We start from the raw sequence: 19,528 nt of genomic DNA on the forward strand, positions 1-19,528 counted from the left end.
TACAACAATTACAAGAAGGAATCCATCCATTATGAGGGCTCTATTGCCATGGCAATCAGAGTCGAACAATGGCTTTTGAGATTACTCTACTATCATCTGGTTGATTACACAAATACGATTTTGGGTCACTAATGTTATGTGAGGAAAGAGTAGTAGACAGCAGCTAGCACATCCTGAAATGGCGAAAATGAAACCATTTGTATGTTGTACCGATACTCCTAACTGGAGGGGTATGTTCGTATCCAATACTCCAATATTTGTATTTGATATGCCGATGCTCCTAACTAAGGTTCGTTTACGTCATACTAACTTAAGATTGAGAACGAAACTTTAATCATAAAGCCATAGATTGAGTCATGTGAGTATCTAAGCTTAATCGAGTCCTAAGTACCCTATAGTAGGTTTAGGGTCAGGATTCGAGACTTGCAAATAATTTTAGAACAAATTCCGAAGTTAGGATTTTTAATTCGAGACTTGTTGGATTCAGGGTTTGGAGGGTAAATTTTCCATCAAAATAATTTTCTAGGATATTTAAATAATTAAAATAATCTATTTTTAAATAATTGAAACTATTTTGAATGTTTCATCATTTTCGGAGAACCAATGCACAATTTATCGATTTCCAAGGGGTTAAATCGAAATATGGCCTGAAAATTGAAATCTTAATCAGCTTCATTTCTACTTGCGCGAAGTCTCAAAGACCCAAACCCGCTGTGGCAAGCTCCGGGTTCAGAAGCTCCGCTCCAGTAGACCAGTAAAACCATACCATACTAGCAGTCTTGACGACGAATTAGATCTATACAGTCGAAGTTGCTCGACCAGCGTTGCCTTTTCAGATCTCCAATTCTCTGCTCCCAACTCGCCAGTACCGCACTTGTTCGTCCTTTCATTTCTGATCGTCGTCTACAATCAATTCGAACAAGGTAACGAATAATTCTCTGTATCTCTCTCGCATTAGTCTTCGATTTTGTAATTGTAAAATATGGTGAAAGATTAATCTGTGAATTATTGTTGCAATTTGTGTGTAATGGATCTTGCTTTGATCCGAATTGTAGACATATTCGAATTACAGTAGAAGATGGCGGGTGGTGCAGCTGGCGGTTTCGTAACTAGGGCATTCGAGTCCATGCTCAAAGAGTGTTCTCCCAAAAAGCATGCTGACCTTCAGAAAGCCGTTCAGGCTTATATAGGTTTCATTCTCACCTCCTCTGTATACAATTATACATATACTGATATACATTACGTATCTAACTTTGGACGATCCAGGATTCAGATTGGTTTGGAGTTGGTGTTTGTTGGATTTTTGGTTTTTGAAGTATGAATGTACTACTTAAAGTTAGATGAAATCAAACAATTATTTGGGCTGACGTATGATAGTATGGTGTACGATAATGTGGGGAAGTGTGAGCTTAAGGTAGAGTTTGTGTTGTTTATGTAATGCATGTAAATTTTTTTGATTGTAACAAACTCTGGTTTTCTGGGAAGGATTGAGCACTGAAATGCCTATTTTTTTTTTTTTTTTTGTAGCGTCAATATGTTGCTTTCAGTGGTTAATTTTTATGTAATTTCAATTTGATGCTTGTTAAAATTGAAGATCAAAGGCCTTAATCAGTATGTGTTGTGTATGTATTTTCCTTCTGTTTATAAATGATATTTCTATTTGGCACTGATAGTTAATTTCAGTTATCTCTCTCGCACGGTTGTTTTTGTGTTTCTTTAGATAGTACGAAAGAGGTCAATCAAACTCAACAGACCATTTCAAGTGAGAAGAATCAAGCTACAACTTCAGCTGGTGATGGAAGGTCTATATTTGTAGCTCAACTAATAATTCCCTTCTCTCCCCCTCACTCTATTCCCCCTTTAATATACAGATTTGCAGAATGTAGTTATTATGCTTGTATGGCAATCATGTTGAATTCAACTTTTACATATGCGTGGCATCTTTGTAGGCCTCAATGTCAAAACATTTTTGGGACATTCCTTGTAGTTGATTCATAGTGATCGAGCTGAAGTCATTAAGCAACTGTATCAATTTTCTTGCAATTGTAGTATGTTTAAGCATAGAGGGACACCTAGTCTTTTCTTTTATCTTATTTTCAATTTAAATACATTTTGTGCTTCCTATTTTTGTACCCCGAAAAAAATTATACGCATGTCGAGCTGCAATGGTTAAATTGTATTCACATAGTTTTAGATCATGATCAGGCCAGAAAACGGCACAATATGTCTGGGTTTATTTTTATCAGATCCAACAGATTTGGATTAGTTTATCTAACAAACGGTACCAAATATTCATTACATGAGATTAAAACCATAATGACGTGATCAGACATTGTTTTGACTTTTGGAATCTCTTCTGTTTTGTAGTTCTCTTGAAACAGAGGGTGGAGCTGCAAAAACTGATACAGAACCAGATCAGTCTCAAAACACTGCAGAGGAAGCAGATTCTGTTGCTAGGCCGGTGAGCACAAGTGCAACTATTTCAACTGTCCTGGCAAAGGCTGGGAACACCTTAGAAGGAGCTCAGGCAGAGCTTGTTTTGAATCCCCTACGACTTGCATTTGAGACAAAGAACTTGAAAGTCCTAGAACCTGCTCTGGATTGTCTTCATGTATGCATTTCATTTCTTGATTTTATTTTTTGTAGATTAAATATTATGTGCTTTCAAGATGGTGATACTTTGTTACACAAGGCATGAAGAAATTCATTGTTCTATCATAGTATCTGCATTCTTGTATGATTAGCGGTTGCTCCTTGTTATCATCACTTATAATTTGTTTTATATCTATAATAGCTAACTAGTACTTCAAATTTCATAAGCACAGAAGCTCATTGCATATGATCATTTAGAGGGAGATCCTGGTTTAGATGATGGTAAAAGTGTACCGCTGTTTGCAGACCTTCTGAACATGGTTTGCAGTTGTGTTGACAACTCGTCATCTGATAGGTATGTGCCATGCACATCATTGGTTTTCTCCCAAAATATGTGGCTTGTTATTCTTTCTTATTTTGGGAAACAATGTGCAGTACCGTTTTGCAAGTGTTGAAGGTCCTTCTTACTGCTGTGGCATCCACGAAGTTCAGAGGTATGTTATCAGGGATGTGTGGAAATCGGGTATTCTTTTGCTAGAGTATTATATAACTTATATAGGGCTGTCATAAGTTGGGTTTCTTATCCATGTAAGTGTACTCATATGTACTGTGGTACTGGGTCTCTTCTATTGTAATATTCCTGATCTGCAGTAATTTATATGCATTTCAGCATATATCTTTGTCAGTTTGTGCATATGTATGTTTGGTACTGGTATTGTTGTGCCTTTTCTTGTTTCTACAATTTTCAGTGCAAGAAATTATTTTAAAGTTTAAAACCTGTTTCAAATGCAGTACATGGGGAACCTTTGCTGGGGGTTATCAGAGTGTGCTACAATATCGCTCTGCACAGGTACTTTTACATTTGCATAAGGGTGTCCGATATCAATTTCAAGCAGTGCTAATGAATTGTACTTTGGACTTGTAGCAAGAGTCCCATAAACCAAGCAACCTCAAAGGCAATGCTTACGCAGATGATCAGCATCATATTCAGGAGAATGGAGACTGACCCAGTATGAATTTAAAGCTTTCAGTTCTGAATGTCTTTATCTGTAGTCTGGTACAACTGTACAGGACATGCATAAAATTTAGTTATTTTACCCCGTATTCTAGAAAGTTTGTAATTTCTTGCAGGGACTTGAGGATGCATCATCTGGTTCTGTTGGACATATAGAAACCATTTCAGGACAAAGTTCAAATACAAAAGCTGAAGAAACTTCCTTGGAAGACCAAAGTGAGAAAGAAATGACTTTAGGAGATCAACTTAACCAGGCCAAAGACACACCCATTGCATCTGTTGAGGAACTTCATAATCTTGCTGGCGGTGCTGACATCAAGGTACACTGTTTTCTATAGTTACCTATGTTCTTAATACCTTATGCACTCTCAGATGCTGTGTTTGCCACCATTTACTATGTCTCCCAATGCTGGCTATTTTAGCTTGCCAGGTTTCCTTTTGTACTAAGATTGTAGTTTTTATGTTGTTTAGGGCTTAGAGGCTGTCCTGGACAAAGCTGTGCATCTCGAAGATGGTAAAAAGATAACCAGGTTTGGATATGATATTATACTTTAAGATATCTCTTTCTCATATTCGTAGTCAACCAAATGTCTTTACATTGATTTGATTGCTCATAACTTTTATGTAATTTCTATAGAGGGATTGACCTCGAGAGCATGAGCATAGTTCAACGTGATGCTTTACTGGTTTTCCGCACCCTTTGCAAGGTTGGTTTGTTGAGCAATGCCTTCTAATTGTCAACAGCAATCCCTAGCCTCATTCATAAATCTAAATTTATTTTCTGCAGATGGGGATGAAGGAAGATAACAATGAAGTTACATTGAAGACGAGGATTTTGTCTCTTGAACTTCTGCAGGTTACATTAGGGATTTATTTGTGCTTTTATGTTCATGGTTCCATGGATGCTTAACATAAAAAAGAAGTTGATACTGTTTAAATAACTCAAAAATAGTATTTAAAACTTTTTTTTTTGGGTGTGAATTGATTAAGCAGTCAATCACCTCCCTCCTTCTTAGACAATGGAAGAAGAAAGGGTGATTTGAGAATGATGAAGATGCTTTCTCACACATTTGACTTATATAAGGAGCATTGTTTGTACCTATTTCCAGTGTTTTATTAAATAATGTAATGTCTTACGGCATTTCAGGGTTTATTGGAAGGGGTTGGCCATCCATTTACTAGGAACTTCCATTTTATCGATTCGGTGAAAGCATACCTATCATATGCTTTGTTGCGGGCTTCAGTTTCGCAGTCCCCTGTCATATTTCAGGTTAACATATATCTTTCCTTAATCCAATTTTAATGAATATGCTGTGAGATTATTGCTTCTAATTATGCATTTCCTTCTTGCAGTACGCAACTGGAATTTTTTTAGTGCTTTTGTTGCGGTTCAGAGAAAGCCTCAAAGTATGTATATGATCTTGACAAATAGTTACAAAACTTACCTTGATATGTTCTGTACCTTACACCAACAAATTTTATTCAGGGTGAAATAGGCATCTTCTTTCCCTTGATAGTTCTACGATCATTGGATGGCTTGGATTTTCCAATTAACCAGAAATTAAGTGTTCTTAGGTATATTGGCTTTTCTGATTATTACATTTCTAGTAATATTGCACATGTTACTTTCATTTATATTGGGTGGCTTTTGCTTTCAGTGTGTCTCAGGAGAAGATTATGTTTTTCTTGTTCTTGTCCTGGTCTTCTAACGTGATGTGCTTTTTCAGGATGGTTGAAAAAGTTTGCAAGGATCCTCAGATGCTTGTTGACATATTTGTGAACTATGACTGTGATCTTGAGGCACCAAACTTGTTTGAGCGTATGGTACAATTTTACTTACTGTTTCACAATGATTTCTTTCTGATTCCATCCAAAAATGTTTTTCTCTTACATCTAATACATCTGCAATGTATTCTGACTGTTAATATTAGGTTACAACTCTATCCAGAATTGCTCAAGGGACTCTAAATGCAGATCCAAACATGGTTGCTGTATCACAGACAACTTCAATTAAAGGTTCATCTCTTCAGGTAGGTTTATAAGTTTACTCCTTTCTCTGATCCAGCTAGTTGATCATATGTTTTTTCCTGCTAGATATTCATTGATGGTATCAGAGGTTGCTTGATGACCCCTTTTTCCTTGACCTTGCCAGTGTCTTGTGAATGTGCTTAAATCACTAGTAGATTGGGAAAAGTCACGTGGAGAATCAGAAAACCAGAGTAAAAGGACTCAGTCTCTAGAAGGAGAAGCTTCAGCTAAAGAGGCTGTCGATGTACCCAGTAACTTTGAGAAGGCAAAAGCTCATAAATCTACATTGGAAGCTGCCATCTCTGAGGTAATTGATCTGCATCAATCTTGTTAACTTGATTTCCCTGGATGAATTTTTTATATTTTATTTCTTTTCTGAGAACTGATTTAGCCATAGTCTAGAACTGATTTATAGTATTAATAATGTTGCAGTTCAACAGGAAACCTGTAAAGGGTGTAGAGTATCTAAGATCAAATAAGTTGGTGGAAAACACACCTCATTCAGTTGCCCAATTTTTGAGAAGTACTCCCAGTTTGGACAAGGTGGAAGCTCTGTTCTTATATAAGTTGCTTTTCTACAATGATACAGACATCTTAGTACTTCTATGATTTTTTTTCAGGCTATGATTGGGGAGTATTTGGGTCACCATGAAGAATTCCCCCTTGCTGTGATGCATGCTTATGTAGATTCCATGAAGTTTTCAGGAATGAAGTTTGACACTGCAATTCGTGAACTTCTTAAAGGATTCCGACTTCCAGGGGAAGCTCAAAAGATAGATCGTATCATGGAAAAATTTGCGGAAAGGTACTGGGGGTGTCTGTTTGATTTCATTGCTGTCTGGTTTTTAATTTGCTGTGCATAAATGTCTAGACCTGAGCGTGCCTGCATGGTCATGCATATGATTCAAACTTAATACATGTACCCTTTGTAAATGTGTGAACTCCAATTTCTGACTGAATATGATTTGGGCATCCATGTTGTACGGAGATTATATTCATTTTTTAATTGTTGGCCAGTGATGTTGTTCAATATGTTGCATATGCAGATATTGTGCAGATAATCCAGGACTTTTCAAAAATGCGGATACTGCATACATTCTTGCATATGCAGTTATAATGTTGAATACTGATGCACATAATCCAATGGTGTGGCCTAAAATGTCCAAGTCGGATTTTATACGCATGAATGCTATGGATGATGCAGAAGAGTGTGCTCCAACAGAGCTTCTGGAAGAAATCTATGATTCAATTGTCAAAGAAGAGATAAAGATGAAAGATGATACTGTTGGTCTTGAGAGAAGTGGAAGAAATAAGCCCGAAGGTGAAGAGAGAGGGCGCCTTGTCAGTATCCTTAATCTGGCTCTTCCCAGAAGAACGTTGTCTGCAGATACTAAATCAGAAAGTGAAGCTATCATTAAGAAGACACAAGCTATATTTCGCAATCAAGGTGCAAAAAGAGGGGTCTTCTATACTACACAGCAGTTAGACCTTGTAAGGCCTATGGTTGAAGCTGTAGGATGGCCCTTGCTTGCTACTTTTTCTGTTACAATGGAGGAAGGTGAGAATAAGTCAAGGGTGGTTCTCTGTATGGAGGGATTTAAAGCTGGAATACACATTACATATGTTCTTGGAATGGATACCATGCGCTATGCCTTTCTAACATCTCTGGTCAGGTAAAACATCTGTCTTGTTTTCTCCCCAAACATTTGTATATTTGTACTTTTTATATTTATTTATTTCCATTCTTAGTATGTTAGCCTTTTTTTTTTCTTTTTGTGAAAAAATATGTATTTAATTAATCTGGAGACAATGAATTGTGTTGTGTATCACGGTTTTGATCTTTGAAGCAATATCTATGATAATACTAATCGAGCTTTTGGGTTGTCATCTCAGATTTACTTTCTTGCATGCTCCAAAGGAAATGCGCAGTAAAAATGTGGAAGCTCTGCGAACTCTACTATCTCTTTGCGACATGGAGACTGGCTCCCTTCAAGACACATGGAATGCAGTTTTGGAATGTGTTTCTCGGCTTGAATTCATTACATCAACTCCATCTATAGCTGCAACAGTCATGCATGGATCAAACCAGATCTCCAAAGATGCTGTTCTTCAATCTCTAAGAGAGTTGGCCGGAAAACCTTCTGAACAAGTATTTGTGAATAGCGTTCAGCTTCCTAGTGATTCTGTAGTGGAGTTCTTCACTGCACTCTGTGGTGTATCAGCTGAAGAACTAAAACAAACTCCAGCTCGTGTGTTTAGCTTGCAAAAACTTGTGGAGATCAGCTACTACAACATGGCTCGTATACGCATGGTATGTTTTTTATCTATTGAAACCTCTATTGTTCTGCTTGTAAATGTACAACCTAGATCATACCAAAAATGCTCATGGAGTGTTATTCTGATTTGTGTCCTGCAAATTTTGAGTTCTCTATATTTTGAATGTTTCTGCTAATGTCTTACAGGTCTGGGCTAGAATATGGTCTGTTTTGGCAAACCACTTTATTTCAGCTGGGAGTCATCATGATGAAAAAATTGCTATGTATGCTATAGATTCTCTCAGGCAGCTTGGTGTGAAGTATCTGGAGCGAGCTGAACTTGCCAATTTCACATTCCAAAATGACATTCTTAAACCTTTTGTTGTTCTTATGCGCAATAGTCGAAGTGAAACCATAAGGAGCCTAATTGTTGACTGCATTGTTCAAGTATGTCTACATAGTTTGCTTTCCTGAATGCGCTCCTTTTATCTTCCTTAACCTTCTCAATATACAGCTATCCTGCTACAAACAAAATTGATTCTGTTGCCTTTTACAGATGATAAAATCCAAAGTAGGGAGCATCAAGTCTGGATGGCGTAGCGTTTTCATGATTTTTACAGCAGCTGCAGATGATGAATTGGAATCAATAGTTGAGAGCGCTTTTGAAAATGTTGAACAAGGTGACATTCTTTTCCCTTACTGTATGTTTTCATATCATATTGATTTCCTCCTCTTCACAATTTGGTATGTCTAATACTGGGAAATTTGCAGTTATCTTGGAACACTTCGATCAAGTAGTGGGAGATTGTTTTATGGACTGTGTCAACTGTCTTATCAGGTTTGCTAATAATAGAACTTCACACCGTATAAGTTTGAAGGCAATTGCACTACTGCGCATATGTGAGGATCGTCTGGCGGAGGTTTGTTAGTCCTGTCGGCATTAACTTTTCCTTGGTCTTTGTGGATGCCTGTCACTCATTACATGTTGCTTTTGCTTGTATCCTTCAGTGTAGTGTCTTTGTCAGATACCGTAAATAATTTCTGAACTATGTTGGTGGTTAATTGGATCTATAAAAGTTGAGGTGAAGTTAGTAAACAGAAATGATTGGGTTGTGAGATTTTCAGTATGAAATGAGAACACATGCAGGGCCTGGAAACCGAACCTTTGTTCAAATGGTTAGGAAAAAGAAAAACTGATGCTTAGCTTTTCTTTGATACTATGATGACTGGCTGCTTAGGCAACCCTGGTCTTGGGCTCCTTTGTTGCAGGTGGATTTGGTTGTTGTGGGTTGTGTTGATGTCTATGGTTCTATGGCGTCTTCTAACTTGCTTGTATTGATAACTTGTCACTTGGCTGTTGAGATATCCGTGCTTAACTTCTGGTTTGTCAATTTCAGGGTCTTATACCTGGTGGTGCTTTGAGGCCTATTGACGTAAATGTGGATACAACTTTTGACGTGACTGAGCATTATTGGTTCCCAATGCTGGCTGGTCTGTCAGATCTGACATCAGATCCAAGACCAGAGGTCAGAAGCTGTGCACTTGAAGTATTGTTTGATCTACTAAATGAGAGAGGTAGCAAGTTCTCATCATCATTTTGGGAGAGCATTTTTCATCGTGTCTTGTTTCCCATATTTGATCATGTGAGACATGCTGGAAAGGAAAGCTTGGTTTCTCCTGATGAGGAATGGTTCCGTGAAACAAGCATTCACTCACTTCAGTTGCTTTGCAACCTTTTCAACACTTTTTATAAGGTAGTGTTGAGCTAAATACTAGCTGTATAGATTGTATTAGTTTTCCTAGTTATTGGTGAATAATCACACGTAATAAGGGAGGAAAATGTGGAGGTTTATTCTATCATGTAGTAAAACAAATGCAGACTGATATTCTCATATATTGGTTCTGGTGGTGAAAAATGATTTGTGCATTTTGAAGTTGGTGTTCCGAAGATTAGTGTGACTGTGGAAGTCTCTGCTTTGTGCAGGAGGTGTGTTTTATGTTGCCACCCCTACTCAGTCTACTTTTGGATTGCGCCAAAAAGACTGATCAGGCAGTGGTTTCATTATCACTGGGTGCACTAGTGCATCTCATTGAAGTTGGAGGACATCAGTTCAGTGAGAACGACTGGGATACATTGTTGAAAAGTATAAGGTGCTTATCTCTTATTATCAGATAATATTTTGTGGTTGTTCTAATACTAATCATTTTATTATTGTCATCAGAGATGCTTTGTACACAACACAACCACTTGAACTGCTAAATGCTCTGGGATTTGAGAACCTGAAGAACAATAGGGCGTTAATTGGAGATTTAGAGGTCAATTCAGGTGATAGTCCTTCCATAAAGTCTGACTATGAGGGAGTGGATAGCCGTCGGTTTGATGTCAGTGATAATGGAAGAAATCCAAATGCTTCAGTCCTGATGGACAACAAACAAGACTCAGGGGTGCAAATGAACTTGGATGGATCTGAAGGTTAGGTTTTTAAAGTTCTGTGAAACTTAGTATTTATTAAATGGTTTATGATTAACATTCAAAATCTTAAAAACTGACACTTCGTTTGTGCTAGTTTGCATTTATTTGAAAAATGCTTCACAGACCAACTATTACTACCATTTTTTACTCTATAAATAGAACCTTGAAAGTCCATAGTGTCCCAAAACTATGATTGATGGAGCTAATTTTTACACTGTTGTTGATGTGCATAAGCTAGAAATTTTAATTTTTTTCCTCTCAAATTTTTAGTAGCAAAGCAATATAAAAAGATTTTCTTCTTGTAGGCCTTCCGTCACCGTCAGGAGGTGGTCCAAAATCTGCTGAAGGCCTCCAACGGAATCAAACAATAGGTCAAAGAATTATGGACAATCTCTTTCTCAGAAATCTTACTTCTAAGCCTAAGGGTATTGCTTCTGATGCTTCAGTACCATCTTCTCCAATTAAGGTATGATGTCGCAGGATATTAATTTCTAAAGAATATATTATTTCTGCTGTTAGGCCAATTATACAGCTCAGCATCCAGATTTAATGGCTTTATGACGTTTGATTCTTATGCTGCGCTAGGTTCCCGAGGCTGTGGAGCCTGATGTCAGAGATGAGGAGGAGAGTTCATTATTGGGAACTTGTAGGGGCAAATGCATCACTCAGTTATTGCTTCTTGGTGCCATTGATAGTATTCAGGTTTGAATTTTGATCGTTTTTAATTTTACATGTTCCCTTAAATTCATAAATACGTTTCTTCTGATCATCAAACGTCAATTTGCAATCCATTGTGATGTAAACCATTACTGCAATATATAAGGCAAGTCCTTTGACTTGGAAGGCTGCAGCACTTGGGGATGTAAAGTAATTCTCCAAGTGCCTCTGAACTACTGCCATATTGTTATTATTGGGTTATGTAAAAAAGACTGAGTACTGTTTGCCTAATAAAATCACTCTACCATTTGCAGAAGAAATACTGGAGCAAGTTGAAAGCACCACAAAAGATTGCTATTATGGACATTTTGCTGTCTGCATTAGAGTTTGCAGCTTCTTATAATTCATATACCAATCTCAGAACACGCATGCACCAAATTCCTGATGAGAGGTAGGATGAAAACTTTTTATGTAAATTCTTTTCTTTTGTATTGAATTTTTTTGGTTGAGGAAGAAAATGATTTTTCTGATAAGAGAAAACATAGTTTGTGACTAATTTATCTTCTGGACAGGCCACCTCTGAATCTTCTCCGCCAAGAATTAGCAGGAACTTGCATATATCTTGACATCTTACAGAAAGCAACTTCCGGGTTTAGTGCCAACAAAGAGGCACTTGCAGAAACTAACGTTTCTCAGAATGTTGATATTATAGAACATTCTAATGATGAAGAGAAAGTCGAAGGATTAGCAGAAGAGAAACTTGTATCTTTCTGTGAACAGGTACTCCGGGAGGCATCTGATCTGCAGTCCGGCTCTGGGGAGACGACTAATATGGATATTCATCGTGTTCTGGAGTTACGATCTCCCATAATTATCAAGGTATAAAGTGCCATATGGATTATTTGTGGGGCATGATATAATTTTGAAACCCTAATTTGATTGGTTTGGTGGATTCACCTCAGTGTCTTCGGATTTCACCCCTACACACGAAATTCCACTCTCCTCAATCAAATAGAAAGCCCCAAGGGCGCCATATTCTAGGAGCCCGAACTTTGTGATTGAATAAATCTTCCTCTATCTGTTGTGCTTGTTTATTGGACAATATTTTTGTTGATTTCCTACAAGATTTGTATATTGTAGGGGTATTAACAGGTGATATTATCCTTACTCTTTTGGTTTTTCAGGTGCTTAAAGGCATGTGCTATATGAACCAACAGATTTTCAGAAGGCATCTGAGAAATTTCTATCCTTTGCTTACAAAACTTGTTTGCTGCGATCAGGTAAATCTCCTCTTTCCATGTCAAGGTCCGTAATAACATGGATTTGTTATTTGATACTGCCATATCCATCCCTCGGTGCCTCTAAATTTGGTATTTCATGCTCTTACAGCAGTTAATTACTAATTAGAGATTATTCTGGAAAAAACTTATAATTGCTTGATTCATTCAGATGGATGTTCGTGGAGCTCTTGGTGATCTTTTCAGGGCACAACTGAAAGCACTTCTGCCATAGTTATATATATTTTATCTGTTGCCACTTTGACAAGAGTCCCCAGAAGGAATGATTCGCTAAATCACTGCTCCAAAAACTGATTTTTTTTCGGCTGATATTCTTTTATCCCTGTGCCTATAAAGAAAATCTCATTTATTATGATAGAGGTAGTTTTCAGTTCACTTTACCCGGTAAATTTTGTTGTAATGATCTTGATGTAGTAAAAAAGGAAAAGAAAAAGAAAGGAGAGGACATGATTGTTTCGAATTGGCCTTTTATTGTTTCATCTCCAATTTTTGCTGTGGTGTAATCTAAGTAGCAAGCATACGATTAATTAATCAGATCCAATACCAGCAAACTGATACCATTAGTTACAAAATCATTTCATCGAATATGTTGAGAACTTTTTTAAGCTCATGATTATTTTTGTCGAAAATAAAGATCAGATTATTCATCTTATTTTTCACGAAGTGGCTTTCTGCCCCATGGAGCTTTATAGTCTGGCAAACATTCGTGTTGGGTAAAGTGCACACCTTCTATGTGGGTTTTTCGCTTCCCATCTAGGAAGTGTTTGGCACAAAAAAAACTAGTTTACAACAAGTTCACTCTATTCTTTTCTTGATGGATTATTCTCTCCATTAAAGTAAGGTCATGAATCACTCAAAAGGGTTTCCTTCCCCTCTCAGAATCCAGTTTCTACTTTAGCATTTCTGTGATTCCTTGCCTTTCCTCTCATAAAAGTACATTTCTCAACCTTTAGGTTTGTTAAATTCAAAAGCAGTGCTTCTTATACGTTTCGAGCTAGTAGAAATATGCATGAAAACTGAGGTTGAGAGGCATAAGAAATCATGGGTTTTAGCTGCTTGTGGGTTTTATTGCTCTGCATAATTGGGGAGGGTTTGGTGAAAGGGGTCCTTGGAGTTGGTGGCTTGGCATGCAACTGGGGAACCCGTTCTACGCATCCATTGCCGCCTAGTATAGTTGTCAAGCTTTTGAAGGACAATGGGTTCAGCAAAGTGAAGCTCTTTGAAGCTGATCCCGGGGCATTGCAAGCTCTTGGGGGAACTGGTATCCAGGTTATGGTGGGTATACCCAATGAGTTATTGGCACCACTTGCTAGCAGTGTTACTGTTGCTGAGAACTGGGTGTCTAAAAATGTGTCATCCTACATATCCAGAAACGGCGTCGATATAAGGTAAAAAGACTTGAAGTTTTCATATTCTTATTTCTAAAATTTTGAACTCTTGTCGTAAGTGTGGGGTTAAACGCTCTTTCTTTCATTCCCTGTATGTTGACGCATATACATGCAAGTTGGCACTCATCAACCGTAATAAAAGTTTCAAATTGGCAGGAAATAGAAACAAAAGCTTTTGGAAACGCAAAAGAATCTCCCTGTTTTTATGTTCTTCTTTCTTTTGGAACCACTAGTTGACCAAAAAAAAAAAAAACAAAAAAAAAAAAAACCTCCCTTACACCATATGCCGAATAACTACAAAAGAAATAATATTTTCCAAAGTAATGATTGATTAACAATTAATATTAAACTGAATTACTTTTTGACATTTAAATCTATGTAGGTATGTGGCTGTGGGAAATGAACCTTTCCTCAAAACCTACAAAGACACTTTCCTGCAAACCACATTTCCAGCTCTCCAAAACATCCAAGCAGCCCTGATAAAAGCAGGGCTAGGGAGACAAGTGAAGGTGACAATTCCCCTAAACGCAGACGTTTACCAGACTGACAGCGGCCTTCCATCCGGAGGCAACTTCCGGTCCGACATCCACACCCTCATGATGTCCATCTTGAAGTTTCTCAGTGACAATGATGGTGCCCTCACCATCAACATCTACCCTTTCCTCAGCCTCCAAGCTGACCCCGACTTCCCCAAAGAGTATGCCTTCTTCAACAACACTTCGAAGCCTGTTGTCGATGGCTCCATCTCATACACCAATGTGCTTGATGCCAACTTTGACACCTGCATTGCTGCCCTTGAAAAGAATGGCTTCTCCTCATTGCCGGTCATCGTTGGGGAGGTTGGATGGCCAACGGATGGTGACCCTAATGCTAACATAGAAGACGCCCGGCGGTTCAATCAAGGCCTTGTGAGCCGCATACTTGCAGGGCAAGGCAGCCCAAAGAGGTCAACCCCACCTGACATTTACATCTTTGGGCTCATAGATGAAGATGCCAAGAGCATCCAACCAGGGAATTTTGAGAGGCATTGGGGGGTGTTCAATTTTGATGGCTCAATCAAATACTCATTGGATATTGGTCGTGGAAAAGCCTTGGTACCAGCAAAAGGGGTGCACTATTTGGCCAGGAAATGGTGCATAATGGCACCAGATGCAAGCCTTTCAGACCCCAATTTGGTTCAGAGCATCAACTATGCTTGCTCTTATGCAGATTGCACAAGCCTTGGATATGGCTCATCTTGTGGCATGCTTGATGCTAGAAGCAATGCCTCTTATGCTTTCAACATGTACTACCAAACCATGGATCAGCGCAAAGGTGCTTGTGAATTCTCCAATCTCTCTGTCACCACAACTACGGATCCATCTCCAACTCAAAATGGTCAGAATCGTTCGTGCCGATTCGAGATCATGATTGATCTGGGAAAGCATGAAAAGCCTCGACGATCACCGGCTGCCGGATTAAGGGAGCACAATTCCCACATAGTTGTGATGGTGTTACTTGTCCTTGTCCTAGTGTCCACATTGATGATCTAATTTCCACCACTTCTTTGTATATTTTACGGGTTACTTGTGAGTGAATCAATTCATTTTTTTATACCTTAATTTCTGTTCTTGCCCACATAAATCCCCTTCATATGGAAATAAAAATGATGCTGTTCTATGAACCATGTTCGCTGATAAGTTACATTATTAATTATGATGACTGAACTGACAATTACATAAATTGGAGATAGATTCAAACACAAATTTCTTTCAACCAAAATTCAACAATATTCTCAAATAAATCCAAATTTCGTGAAACTAACATACCTATTTAGGTATACAATAATCTCAAACAAATTTTTTCTATAACATGAATAGTTGTATTTTAAGAGGTGATTTACGTCTTCCTCTATTAAAGATGTTTTTATTGTGACAATCACTAAATAATTAGTGTTATTGTTATTGTGACTAAACACAAAATAGTATCAATTCTCATACCGAAGCAACCCATAATGGAATATAACACTTTTTTTTAATGGCCAATAAAACACAAAATAATAGAATAAATTGTGAACTACACAAAAGCAACAAAGAAATGAAAGATAAAAGACATGGCCAAAAAAAAAAAGGAAAAAAAAAGGAAAAAAAAAGGAAAAGACGTGGATGGGCATCAGCAGAGGAAGAGGAGCCAAAATCAAGACCGTTGGATCTTACTGTTGTGGCCCCCTTGACATATACACATACGAAAAGGTAAAGAACACAAAATTAAAGAAACTAAAATAAAAAAAATAAAAAAAAGAAGAAGAAAGGTTGCAAAGGGAGGCAGGGAATCTATTTGCTCTTTTTATTAGAATGGTTTTAGATTTATGAGGTCTCACAATCAAATTGCAAAATGAAAATCGGAAATCAAGGCAGAATTTCCGCACTAACCAGTAATTAATTCTCAAAACTAAAATTACTAAACTAAATCGAATAATTATTAGATTTTTTTTTGCAATTTATACAATTGGATCGCAGAGTTTTGAGAGACACAAACAAGAAGAAAGAGCATCGAAAGTTCAACACTAGATTTTTATGCTTTCTGAATATGCGTAAATGGTCTTTGGATTGACCTTCCCATCTTCGTGTATTTTTTCGCAGACGTGTCGGGAGTTTTGACTGGAAGTTCTCAGATTTTTGCAATCCCAATGGAGAAGACAGAAGAAGCTTAGCGTAACGTTTTGGGGTTGGTGCCCAATTTGGCAATTTTTAGGGTTTATGCGATTTTTCTGAATGGTGGGGTTGTGGGGTTGAGGGGCATTTGGGCATCGTTATGTTGTTTTTGAAAAAGCAAGGCGGCTTGCGCTTCTTCACAAACTTAAAGGACCAAACTTTACTTCATCGTCATCAGTTTACAGAGGCTATGGCTGCTCATTTGTATAACCATGGTAGCTACAAAGGGTTTCAAGGCCGAGCTCAATGGCCGCAATCCCATTTCTCCAGAGACCACTCTTGCAAGTATGCAACTTTTCCTGGGAAAATCAGGAATACGAGGAACACACGTCTTGGCCGCAATTTTTTCGTAAAAGGGTGCTTCAAATCACAGCATCACCACCATCAGTCTCATAGCAGTAGCATAAAGCGTCACAGCAATGCCTTTGAGAATCCCAATGCTCAATTGGTCCGTGATCTTGAATTGGACCTCCGCAGCTCTGATGCCATTGGATTGGCCTCCTCTAATGGTTGCCAGGAGCGTGGAAGCCATACTGGAATCCCTCCCCATTCTTTGCCCGATGATAAAGTCGTCGTTGCTGTTGATGTGGATGAGGGTATGTAATGCATGCATTGATTGCCATTTTCTGTTATGATCATTTTTTCTATTCTCTATTTTCCAACTTGGGTTTGTCTTGATTTATCAATAGATATAAACATGAGCTTGTCTTTTGCTGATTTATGTTTATTCTGTTTTTGATGAGCAGTGTTGGGAAACTTTGTGTCGGCTCTCAACAGGTTTATTGCTGATCGTTACTCCTCCCACCATTCAGTTTCAGAGTACCATGTCTATGAGTTCTTCAAGGTATCGCCTGCTAACTAATTGAGTCAATGATTCTGGACAGCTTCAATTGATTGTTGGTTGTTTCCTTGTGTCCCATATCTCGGAGTGCAAGTAGATATGACCCATCATTTCAAATGCTTTAGCATTGTTGATATAATAGTGAACTATGACTAGTTTCCAGGATTGAGCATGCCATGTTGCTAACTTACTTTTCTTCCTGCTTGACTTTGCTAGTTTACATTGTGATCTTATGTTTTACATTTCAGCTGTTTTCTTGGGTTGTGATATAGTAATGTTTGCTTGCCTCCTGCATATCTCCCACCCCTATTGATTGAGTTGAGTTGAGTTGATTTGTTACTCCAGCAATCTGAGTTCTTTAGTATGTGGTTTAAGGTGCCAATCCTCTTTGGCAGCAAGCTTCAGGGATATATATTAACATTTTCTGCTCCCTTTTCTTTGATTAAAAAAATTCCCTGGGCATATTCTGATGCATCATATTTTTCTGTTACAGATATGGAACTGTTCTCGTGATGAAGGTACTACATATGCTTCACTTTTTTTATTATTACTATTTTCCGATCATTTGGGATGTTATCATCATCATCGTCATCAGCATTATCATTGTCATCTTGATCATCATTTATGACACGAAAGGACTTTTATCAGCTATGCTAGTTGTCACTTTTTATGAATTACAGATTGTACATGGAACTAACCTACCTAATTCCTAGTTTAATACTGTTTATTGGATATTGAGAATGGAACTTGCATTTGAATCACCAGATTCATTTGGTTTCATGGTCAAATTTCTAATTGCATTGAATGTCGTTTTAATCAGACATATGAACTGACTAACTGACAGCCTTAGAATAAATTTATCTTACTTTTGTGAACATTTGATCTATATTTTTATTTTTTGTGTAATATGTTGGATGTAGATAACATTTATTAGAAATGTACTCTCCAACTGATAAATGTTTTTAGGGTTCTATGTAAAACATTTTACGTGCACTTCTTTTTCTGTCACTTTCTTCCTTTCTTTAAAGCATTGCCATGATTGGTAATATCTACTTTGTTTTGACAGCTGATATTCGTGTGCATGAGTTCTTTAAAACATCATATTTCAAGACTGGGATCCACCCACTCCCAGGTGCTCAGGAGACAATTCATAAGTTGTCAGGATTTTGTGACCTGTCAGTTGTGACGTATGTACAATTAGCAGAGTTAATTTGTTATTATGTTTACCAGAGCTTTGACTAACTTAATCTTTTGGCATCTACGTGCATTAATAGGTCTAGACAGAATGCAATTAAGGACCACACAATTCAATGGATTGAAAAACATTTTCCAGGACTGTTTCAGGAGATTCACTTTGGCAACCACTTTGCTTTAGATGGAGAGTCTAGGCCTAAGTCAGAAATATGCAGGTATGACCTTGAGCCACTGTAGATAATTTGATGTCATGTATTCTAAACTTCTTTGTATACATCTTTTGAAGCTTGTTCTTACTTTATGCTTTTAGAACCTGCAAATCCGAAATGAATGTGCAATCACCTACTATACATATGATAGTTCCTCTATGTTCTGATGAAATGTACTTGCCAGGTCCTTGGGAGCAAAGGTTCTAATTGATGACAATCCAAGATATGCGCTTGAATGTGCTGAGGCTGGGATCAGGGTTCTTCTTTTTGATTATGAGAACTCATATCCATGGTGCAAGACTGAGTCAATTATTCAGCACCCCCTGGTCACCAAGGTCCATAACTGGGAAGCAGTGGAGAAGCACTTAATGACATGGATTATTTCATAGTTTTTCTTACAACCTAGTACAAGATTGACCACCAATTTGTCAAGATATATTGAATTCATTCTAATGCATGAGAGCATCAGATGGATGCTAAAGAAAGTATTGTTGATGAAGAAACTCCATAGTCTCTAGAGACCTGCCAAATAGGGTTGCTCAGTGAGTAGGAGAATGATGAGAGGTGATAATATCTTCTTATCATTTCGCCCTATTCTGAAAACTAGGTGTCAGAATGCTCAAAGTCAACAGCTAGGGCTTGGTTTCTTTTCCTTTTCTCCTTATTTTACATTTAGAAGAGAATAAGGTAGAAAGAAAACTGGCAAGTTGTAAATATGGATGATGACGAAATGCTTAAATAATCCAAAATTTTCAAACATTGAATTTTGATCTTGTTTTATTCTTAAGTGTAGCCCCGCCCCACACCCATCCCACACCCCCACCCCCAAACACCACCACCACCGTATTCACTCGATGGAAGCTTTTCAAAACTAGGATGCCAGTT

General features: G+C 37.8%; 3 protein-coding genes across 4 annotated transcripts; all 3 read left to right on the top strand.

Moving 5' to 3' along the window:
• Positions 1–596: 596 nt before the first annotated feature.
• Positions 597–12,849, top strand: LOC117633686 (brefeldin A-inhibited guanine nucleotide-exchange protein 5). The gene is made up of 34 exons (XM_034367393.1): positions 597–923; positions 1,056–1,190; positions 1,721–1,802; positions 2,368–2,611; positions 2,826–2,947; positions 3,028–3,086; positions 3,385–3,442; positions 3,518–3,602; positions 3,724–3,927; positions 4,079–4,137; positions 4,245–4,314; positions 4,395–4,463; positions 4,755–4,877; positions 4,961–5,014; positions 5,094–5,182; positions 5,335–5,431; positions 5,539–5,637; positions 5,760–5,942; positions 6,068–6,178; positions 6,256–6,440; positions 6,682–7,308; positions 7,529–7,946; positions 8,098–8,337; positions 8,447–8,570; positions 8,662–8,810; positions 9,288–9,644; positions 9,875–10,041; positions 10,113–10,363; positions 10,669–10,829; positions 10,949–11,065; positions 11,335–11,471; positions 11,593–11,899; positions 12,205–12,300; positions 12,470–12,849. Exons 2-34 carry the CDS (start codon positions 1,079–1,081, stop codon positions 12,530–12,532), a joined length of 5,319 nt encoding a protein of 1,772 aa, XP_034223284.1. The 5' UTR covers positions 597–923; positions 1,056–1,078; the 3' UTR covers positions 12,533–12,849.
• A 169-nt stretch (positions 12,850–13,018) lies between these two features.
• Positions 13,019–15,328, top strand: LOC117633687 (glucan endo-1,3-beta-glucosidase 5). Its single transcript, XM_034367394.1, has 2 exons — positions 13,019–13,706; positions 14,089–15,328. Exons 1-2 carry the CDS (start codon positions 13,360–13,362, stop codon positions 15,236–15,238), a joined length of 1,497 nt encoding a protein of 498 aa, XP_034223285.1. The 5' UTR covers positions 13,019–13,359; the 3' UTR covers positions 15,239–15,328.
• A 654-nt stretch (positions 15,329–15,982) lies between these two features.
• LOC117635832 lies at positions 15,983–19,411 on the top strand. Of its 2 annotated transcripts, XM_034370201.1 has the most exons (7): positions 15,985–16,119; positions 16,328–16,995; positions 17,146–17,243; positions 17,734–17,758; positions 18,307–18,427; positions 18,515–18,649; positions 18,828–19,411. In XM_034370201.1, the coding sequence occupies exons 2-7, from the start codon at positions 16,500–16,502 to the stop codon at positions 19,030–19,032; spliced, it is 1,080 nt and encodes a 359-aa protein (XP_034226092.1). In that variant the 5' UTR covers positions 15,985–16,119; positions 16,328–16,499; the 3' UTR covers positions 19,033–19,411. The 2 variants fall into 2 exon arrangements, with proteins under 2 accessions (XP_034226091.1, XP_034226092.1); XM_034370200.1 differs by having other exon boundaries at positions 15,983–16,995.
• Positions 19,412–19,528: the final 117 nt, after the last annotated feature.

This window comes from Prunus dulcis, chromosome 7 (genome assembly GCF_902201215.1).
Source record: "Prunus dulcis chromosome 7, ALMONDv2, whole genome shotgun sequence".
NCBI lineage: Eukaryota > Viridiplantae > Streptophyta > Magnoliopsida > Rosales > Rosaceae > Prunus > Prunus dulcis.

Coding starts and splice junctions, on each gene's coding strand:
- LOC117633687 (XM_034367394.1), top strand. CDS start 13,360: ATGGGTTTTAGCTGCTTGTGGGTTTTATTGCTCTGCATAATTGGGGAG. Junction 13,707..14,088: donor AGAAACGGCGTCGATATAAG/GTAAAAAGACTT, acceptor AAATCTATGTAG/GTATGTGGCTGTGGGAAATG.
- LOC117635832 (XM_034370200.1), top strand. CDS start 16,500: ATGTTGTTTTTGAAAAAGCAAGGCGGCTTGCGCTTCTTCACAAACTTA. Junction 18,428..18,514: donor TGTGACCTGTCAGTTGTGAC/GTATGTACAATT, acceptor GTGCATTAATAG/GTCTAGACAGAATGCAATTA. Junction 18,650..18,827: donor CCTAAGTCAGAAATATGCAG/GTATGACCTTGA, acceptor TGTACTTGCCAG/GTCCTTGGGAGCAAAGGTTC.
- LOC117633686 (XM_034367393.1), top strand. CDS start 1,079: ATGGCGGGTGGTGCAGCTGGCGGTTTCGTAACTAGGGCATTCGAGTCC. Junction 2,948..3,027: donor GACAACTCGTCATCTGATAG/GTATGTGCCATG, acceptor AACAATGTGCAG/TACCGTTTTGCAAGTGTTGA. Junction 10,830..10,948: donor TACCATCTTCTCCAATTAAG/GTATGATGTCGC, acceptor ATGCTGCGCTAG/GTTCCCGAGGCTGTGGAGCC.